General features: G+C 36.7%; 2 protein-coding genes across 2 annotated transcripts in view; one reads left to right on the forward strand and one right to left on the reverse strand.

Annotated features, from left to right (window-relative positions):
• LOC132482065 (myomegalin-like) overlaps positions 1-4,913 on the reverse strand; it is a 28,668-nt gene extending 23,755 nt beyond the window's left edge. Inside the window, exon 1 of the mRNA XM_060087094.1 lies at positions 4,792-4,913. Within this exon, the coding sequence (XP_059943077.1) occupies positions 4,792-4,913 (122 nt within the window). The remainder of the gene's footprint in view (positions 1-4,791) is intronic.
• Positions 4,914-7,377: 2,464 nt separating this feature from the next.
• LOC132482057 (securin-like) lies at positions 7,378-8,077 on the forward strand. The gene has a single exon (XM_060087082.1). It carries the CDS (start codon positions 7,421-7,423, stop codon positions 8,027-8,029), a length of 609 nt encoding a protein of 202 aa, XP_059943065.1. The 5' UTR covers positions 7,378-7,420; the 3' UTR covers positions 8,030-8,077.
• Positions 8,078-8,673: the final 596 nt, after the last annotated feature.

The following is an 8,673-nucleotide window of genomic DNA, read 5'->3' on the forward strand; positions in this document are numbered from 1 at the left end:
TAGATATTTTATTCTTTTTGTTGCAATGGTAAATGGGAGTGTTTCCTTGATTTCACTTTCAGATTTTTCATCATTAGTATATAGGAATGCCAGAGATTTCTGTGCATTAATTTTGTATCCTGCAACTTTACCAAATTCATTGATTAGCTCTAGTAGTTTTCTGGTAGCATCTTTAGGATTCTCTATGTATGTATCATGTCATCTGCAAACAGTGACAGCTTTACTTCTTCTTTTCCCATTTGGATTCCTTTTATTTCTTTTTCTTCTCTGATTGCTGTGGCTAAAACTTCCAAAACTATGTTGAATAAGAGTGGTGAGAGTGGGCAACCTTGTCTTGTTCCTGATCTTAGTGGAAATGGTTTCAATTTTTCACCATTGAGGACGATGCTGGCTGTGGGTTTGTCATATATGGCCTTTATTATGTTGAGGAAAGTTCCCTCTATGCCTACTTTCTGCAGGGTTTTTATCATAAATGGGTGTTGAATTTTGTCAAAAGCTTTCTCTGCATCTATTGAGATGATCATATGGTTTTTCTCCTTCAGTTTGTTAATATGGTGTATCACGTTGATTGATTTGCGTATATTGAAGAATCCTTGCATTCCTGGAATAAACCCCACTTGATCATGGTGTGTGATCCTTTTAATGTGCTGTTGGATTCTGTTTGCTAGTATTTTGTTGAGGATTTTTGCATCTATGTTCATCAGTGATATTGGCCTGTAGTTTTCTTTCTTTGTGACATCCTTGTCTGGTTTTGGTATCAAGGTGATGGTGGCCTCGTAGAATGAGTTTGGGAGTGTTCCTCCCTCTGCTATATTTTGGAAGAGTTTGAGAAGGATAGGTGTTAGCTCTTCTCTAAATGCTTGATAGAATTCGCCTGTGAAGCCATCTGGTCCTGGGCTTTTGTTTGTTGGAAGATATTTGATCACAGTTTCAATTTCAGTGCTTGTGATTGGTCTGTTCATATTGTCTATTTCTTCCTGATTCAGTCTTGGCAGGTTGTGCATTTCTAAGAATTTGTCCATTTCTTCCAGGTTGTCCATTTTATTGGCATAGAGTTGCTTATAGTAATCTCTCATGATCTTTTGTATTTCTGCAGTGTCAGTTGTTACTTCTCCTTTTTCATTTCTAATTCTATTGATTTGAGTCTTCTCCCTTTTTTTCTTGATGAGTCTGGCTAATGGTTTATCAATTTTGTTTATCTTCTCAAAGAACCAGCTTTTAGTTTTATTGATCTTTGCTATCGTTTCCTTCATTTCTTTTTCATTTATTTCTGATCTGATTTTTATGATTTCTTTCCTTCTGCTAACTTTGGGATGTTTTTGTTCTTCTTTCTCTAATTGCTTTAGGTGCAAGGTTAGGTTGTTTATTCGAGATGTTTCCTGTTTCTTAAGGTGGGATTGTATTGCCATAAACTTCCCTCTTAGAACTGCTTTTGCTGCATCCCATAGGTTTTGGGTCGTCGTGTCTCCATTGTCATTTGTTTCTAGGTATTTTTTAATTTCCTCTTTGATTTCTTCAGTGATCACTTCGTTATTAAGTAGTGTATTGTTTAGCCTCCATGTGTTTGTATGTTTTACAGCTCTTTTCCTGTAATTGATATCTAGTCTCATAGCATTGTGGTCGGAAAAGATACTTGATACAATTTCAATTTTCTTAAATTTACCAAGGCTTGATTTGTGACCCAAGATATGATCTATCCTGGAGAATGTTCCATGAGCACTTGAGAAAAATGTGTATTCTGTTGTTTTTGGATGGAATGTCCTATAAATATCAATTAAGTCCATCTTGTTTAATGTATCATTTAAAGCTTGTGTTTCCTTATTTATTTTCATTTTGGATGACCTGTCCATTGGTGAAAGTGGGGTGTTAAAGTCCCCTACTATGATTGTGTTACTGTCGATTTCTCCTTTTATAGCTGTTAATATTTCCCTTATGTATTGAGGTGCTCCTATGTTTGGTGCATAAATATTTACAATTGTTATATCTTCTTCTTGGATTGATCCCTTGATCATTATGCAGTGTCCTTCTTTGTCTCTTCTAGTAGTCTTTATTTTAAAGTCTATTTTGTCTGATATGAGAATTGCTACTCCAGCTTTCTTTTGGTTTCCATTTGCATGGAATATCTTTTTCCATCCCCTTACTTTCAGTCTGTATGCTAGATGATCTTGAGTTTGGTAATGACTCCTTTTTTTTTTACTTTTTATTTATTTATTTATTTATTTTAACATCTTTATTGGGGTATAATGGCTTTACAGTGGTGTGTTAGTTTCTGCTGTTGGTGATGACTCTTTAGATACAATACCAAGTTTTAAAATTTAAAACTTCTGCTTTGCAAAAGACATGGTCAAGAGAGTAAGAAGACAAATCACAGACATGGAGAAAATATTTGAAAAAGACATATATGATAAAGGACTGTTATCCAAATACACAAAGAACTCTCAAAACTCAACAATAAGAAAACATACAGTTCAATTAAATAATGGGGAAAAGACCTGAACAGACACCAAAGAAGATATACAGAGGGCACATAAGCATATAAAAATGCTCAATATCAATGTCATCATGGAACTGCCAATTAAAACAACAATAAGATACTACTATACATCGTTAGAATGGCGACCATCTAGAACACTCACAACACTAAATGCTGGTGAGGATGTGGAGCAATAGATACTCTCATTCATTGCTGGTGGGAATGCAAAATGCTATAGCTACTTTTGAAGACAGTTTGACAGTTTCTTACAAAATTAAACATATTCCTACCATAGGATCCAGCAACCACACTCCTCACTATTTACCCAAATGAGCTGAAAACTTATGTCCACATAAAAATCTTCACACAATGTTTATAGCAGCTTCATTCATAATTGTCAAAACTTGGAAGCAACCAAGATGTTTTTCAGTAGACGAACAGATAAATAAATGGTGGTACCTCCAGAAAATGAAATATTTTTCAGTTCTTAAAAGAAGTGAACAATCAAGTTATTAAAAGACATGGAGGAATCTTAAAGGCATATTACTAAGTAAAAGAAGACAGTTTGAAAAAGCTAGATAGTGTATGACTGCAACTACATGACATTCTAGAAAAGGCAAAACTATGGTGACAGTAAAAAGGTCAGTGGTTGCCAGGGATTAAAAGGGAGGGAAGGATGAATAGGTGGAGCAGAGTATTGTTAGGGCAGGGAATAGTCATTCTATATGATACTGTAATGGTAGATGCATGTCATCATACTTTTGTCAAAACCTACAGAATGTACAATACCAAGAATGAACCGTAATGTAAACTACTGACTTTGGGTGATAATGATGCTCATCAATTGCAACGAATATCAACAAATATACGACACTGGTGCAGGATGTTGATATTGGGGGAAGAGGCTATGCATGTGCGGGGTCAAGGATAGGTATATGGGAACTCTTTGTACTTTCCATGAATTTTGCTCTGAACTTAAAACTGCTCTAAAAATAAAGTCTATTTTTTAAAAAGAACGATCACAAGAATATAAATTTTTTAAATGCGTTTGACAAAGTGAGTGTAGGCTTTGTGAATTGAGAGTCCAGGATTCTGATATTATTTCTGCCGAAGGCTACTGTGCAACTGTGATCAAGCAACTATATCTTTGGGCCTGAGTGTTCTCAGTTCTAAAATAACTCTCAGGTTATTTTAGCTCTAACATTATTCTCTGGGTCAGTGAAATTTAAGTGGTACATATTGACAGTGACCCAATGGAGCATGAAGCAAAATCTAAACATCTCCAAAGCTGCACTTCAACCACTAAGCAAGTTAGTGATGATTTAGTATTTCAGTAACTGGTGCTCACAGGTAACTGTATAATAAATTATCCCCATATTAATTGAATGCCTTCCCAAAGTTATAGGAAGACAGCCATTAAAGACAGACTAACAAATCTAGCCAACAGGCCATTATTTGGCAATTTTGTAAGCTTATTTGTAAAATTGAGCTGATCACACTGTAGTGTATACAGAAGTAGAAATATAAGATTGTATACATGAAATTTATATAATGTTATAAACCGATGTTACCTCAATAAAAAATAAATTTAAAATATTGAGTTTATCCAAATTGCCATTCTAGAAACCAGGGGCATGAGCTTCCAAGAGATGGGGTGGAGATGGAGGAGCCTCTGTATAAGTCTACCTCCTCAGGCACTGATGTGGGTCAGCTTTCACCATCAAAACATCCCAGGTAACAGGAGATTCGTATGTGCTCCCATCAATGAAGAAAAGAGACACTACTCACGTGACTGGAAGAGTTCCATGAAATCTCAAGCACCCATGAGATCATGTATTTGCTGAATACATGCATTGTTAGTTAGAATAAAACCAAATTACTCTGAATAATATAAAGTATTAATAATAAGAACACAGGGACTTCCCTGGTGGTCCAGTGGTTAAGACTTTGCTTTACAATGCAGGGGATACAGGTCTGATCCCTGGTCAGGGAGCTAAGATCCCACATGCCTCACGGCCAAAAAATCAAAACAAAAAACAGAAGCAATATTGTACAAATTCAATAAAGACTTTTAAAAAAAATGGTCCACATCAAAAAATCTTTAAAAAAATCAAACACAACTTGGTTCCACGTTGTGGACCTTTTTTAAAAAATAAAATAAAATAAAAATACTATAGACTTTTCTTTAAAGAATTTCCAGGAAGATCTTAAGAGAAAGCACTACAGTTAAGGTACAAAGCCTGAATACAGACCCTGAAAGCTGCTACGATAGCAATGACTTAATTCTGACAGAAGCCTCTGAACAAAGAGTCTCTTACCCACTGTGGGACACAGAGGAGAATCCTGCTTTCTCAGGCTGAGTCTTCTGCTCATTCACTCCCCTCTCAGCAGGTCCCTTCTTCTCTAAAGGTTGATGCATCACAGTCTTCAGTTGGAGCATTTTCTCACAGAGAACCCTCTTACTGCCTCATTTACAAAGAAAGATAGAAAAGAAATGCATCTGGGTCTCCACAATGGCTAGACTTTCCTCCAAAGCTACTTAGAGGAATCAAAACAAAATAATGGTTTAAAGAGGCTGGATTACTATGAAGGGTCCCCTAGGAGCATAAAAATCACAAGAGCAGAACCTACAAGAAAGTAAACAATGAAGCCTACCATGTGCCCCCTTGAACAGTTCTTTATCAGCCATGAAGACCCTGGTGATCCACTGGGTTGAAGGAAAGATGCAGCAAGTAGGGGGAGACGCTGCTTGCTATGAAGAGGAAGAGGAGGGTCCAGAGAAGTTTTAGAACTAAAAACAAGCAAACAATGAAGTAAACAAATGAAAATAAATGGGCTTTAAACTGGGCTAAAGGATGAGTATTTTTGATTCTTACAGTTGAGATAAAGTTCCCTGGGAGTGTCCCTTCAGAAATCAGAAAGCCTTTTTATCATCCCTAAGTTTTGACAGTCATGTAGGCAGAAACAAAATTTGAGATGTCAGAATTCAAATCTCAGTAACTGGGACTCAACAATAGCACCACGGGAAGGACTCAGAGTGTCTGGTCTCAAGTTGTAATCCTAGAATTGGATGTGGAGGTAGCTACAGAACCTGAGGAAGCCCTGCTTTCTGATGGCCTGCCACACTCAACACAAGGCTACCTGTTTCTCCCTGGATGTCCCTATCAATAAAGACCACCTCTCTTACCAGCCAGTTTTAGTATCTGTGTATTCTTTTGCTCATACTACCAACCAATCAATTTCTAAAGAAAAATCTAAGCATATTTTCCTTGTTCAATCTTGCTGTTGCATAGAAAACATCAAACAAATAATATTTTCTCAACATCTTTTATTTTCTTGAAGATAGCTTCAATAAAAACAATTATTGTGGCTTTTCCTAAATGAATTTTTTAAGGCTTCTAGTGATTCTCACCATTTCTCTTTGGGAACTCTCCAGATTTTGCTCCTTATATTCTTTTAAGAGCATAGTGATCAAAAACTGGAGTATATGTTCGAAGTATGACTAATAAATTTAGCATAATGATTTTTCATTAATCATAATCTTTTCATTCAATAATAATTAATATATCCCAATACAATGTTGGATTTCTTTCCCTTGAAGTAGGGAAACATGTAGGGGTTTCATTTAACAAGAAGTCAATTTTAACTTTCTGAACTCTCACCCTCACCCAACTTTGCTACTTAACAGATGATTGTTTTTGCATTGCTTTTTTAAAAAATTCTATATAAACATTATACTCTACTAATGTCTGTTTTGAGTTGAATTCTGGATCTACAATTTACTTTCCACTTTGTCAAAGCCCTTAAAATATTTTATCTCTTTTAATATGATTAATGGATACTTAACGTTGGTGCTGATTTTAAAAATCTAACAGATTTATTTATTCTTTCACTTTGGGTCTTGATAGAGTTGCCTGGGCTGCCAAAAAGCCATTGGAAATGGCCCTTGACAGAGCCCAGTAAGACCTAGGTCATGGAATGGAGGGAATGGATGGCAAATGCAAGCAATAGTTTTTAGTGACACAGCAGCTGAGACTATAAAGAGAGTCACAGGCACAACAGGAGTGAGAGGGATTACCTTGTTTCCCACTTCCTAAGCCTCCATTTCAATGGCGTGCTGATAAGTGTTTAACAACAAGCACTCCTGGGGATAAAGTCCTGATTTGTAACATTTGCCTATCTCTGTGGAGTAAATACTCTCACTGTGGCCAATTTCAAGCTACCAATGAGACATCACTGAATACAGAGGTGGGAAGGGATGCTAAGTAGCACACCATAATATATATAGATATTATATCCACCACATAAATACTATAGACATACCACCTCACATCCATTAGGATGGTCACTCTTAAAAAAAAAAAAAAAGCAAATGTCAAGGATGTGGAGAAATTGGAACTCTTATGCATTGCTGATGGGAATGTAAAACAGTACAGCTGCTATGGAAAATTGTATAACAATTCCTCAAAAATTTTTTTAAAATAGGATTACCATATGATCCAGCAATTCTACTTCTGGGTACATACCCAGAAGAATTGAAAGCAGGGATTCAGAGATCTTTGTATAACCATATTCATAGCAGCATTATTCACTATAGCTAAAAGGTGGAAGCAACCCAATTGTCCATTCAGCAAAGGAATGGGTAAACAAAATGTGGTATATAATACATATAATGGAATACCATTCACCCTTAAAAAAGGAAATTCTAATGCATGTTACAATATGGATGAACCTTGAAGACATTATGATGCTAAGTGAAATAGGCCAGTCACAAAAGGGCAAAAGATTCTACTTATATGTGGTGAAATTCACATTTTTTTAAGTGGGTACGATTCCACTTACATGTGGTACCTAGAATAGTCAAACTAATAAAGTCAGAAATAAGAATGGTGGTTACCGAGACCGTGTCTCAGAAGAGTTTGGCAGTTGTTCCCAACGTAATCCAGAATGGCTACTCTGATCTATGTTGACAAGGAAAATGGAGAACCAGGCACCCGTGTGGCTCCTAAGGACGGGCTGAAGCTGGGGTCTGGGCCTTCAGTGAAAGCTTTAGATGGGAGATCTCAGGTTTCAACACCACATGTTGGCAAAATGTTTGATGCTCCACCAGCTTTACCTAAAGCTGCCAGAAAGGCTTTGGGAACTGTTAACAGAGCTACAGAAAAGTCAATAAAGACTAATGGACCCCTCAAACAGAAACAGACAGCCTTCTCTACCAAAAAGATGACTGAGAAGACCATTAAAGCAAAAAGCTCTGTTCCTGCCTCAGATGACACCTATCCAGAAATAGAAAAATTCTTTCCCTTCAACCCATTAGATTTCGAGAGTTTCGACCTGCCTGAAGAGCACCAGATTGCACACATGCCCTTGAATGGAGTGCCTCTCATGATTCTTGATGAGGAGAGGGAGCTTGAACAGCTGTTAAACCTGGGCCCCCCTTCACCTCTGAAGATGCCTCCTCTACCGTGGGAGTCTAATCTGTTGCAGTCTCCCTCAAGCATTCTGTCGACCCTGGATGTTGAATTGTCACCTGTTTGCTATGACTTAGATATTTAAATTTCTTAGCACTTTATAGTCTGTGGGTATGTATTAATAGTTTGTATTAATAAAGCAATTCTTTGTTTAACAACAAAAAAAAAGAATGGTGGTTACCAAGGGCTGGGGGGAGGGAGATATGGAGAGTTATTGTTTAATAGGTAGAGAATTTCAGTTTTGCAAGATGAAGAGTTCTGTGGATGGATGGTGAGTTGTGATAGTAGCATAATAACATGAACGTACTTAATGCCACTGAACTGTACACTTAAAAACGGTTAAGATGGTAAACCTCAAGAGCATAGATAATAGTAAAATGCAAAATAATTAGGAAGAAATGAGTTTTAATATTCAAAACTTAATATTCACAATAACATGAATAAATCCCTCCAAAACACTATGTTCAGCAAAGGATGCCTCTGGACAGAATGTTTTTGAATATCCAAAACATAGCTATTTTAATATTCCTCTGTGTTACTCGTGTATGATTCCAGTTAGTTCCAGACAGGCAGAAGAGGCAAAGCTAAGTTGTAGGCATAGAAATCAGAAGAGTAGTTGCTTCTTTGAGGTATTTTCACTGGAAACTTACATGAGGGAAACTTCCTGAGTTGATGTTCTATAGAACCTGGTCTGGCCAGTGGTTACAAGGGTAAGTACATTTGTCAAGA

This window comes from Mesoplodon densirostris, chromosome 2, assembly GCF_025265405.1.
Source record: "Mesoplodon densirostris isolate mMesDen1 chromosome 2, mMesDen1 primary haplotype, whole genome shotgun sequence".
Taxonomy (NCBI): domain Eukaryota; kingdom Metazoa; phylum Chordata; class Mammalia; order Artiodactyla; family Ziphiidae; genus Mesoplodon; species Mesoplodon densirostris.

Excerpts from the sequence above, each read along its gene's own strand:
- LOC132482057 (XM_060087082.1), top strand. The coding sequence starts at position 7,421 with ATGGCTACTCTGATCTATGTTGACAAGGAAAATGGAGAACCAGGCACC.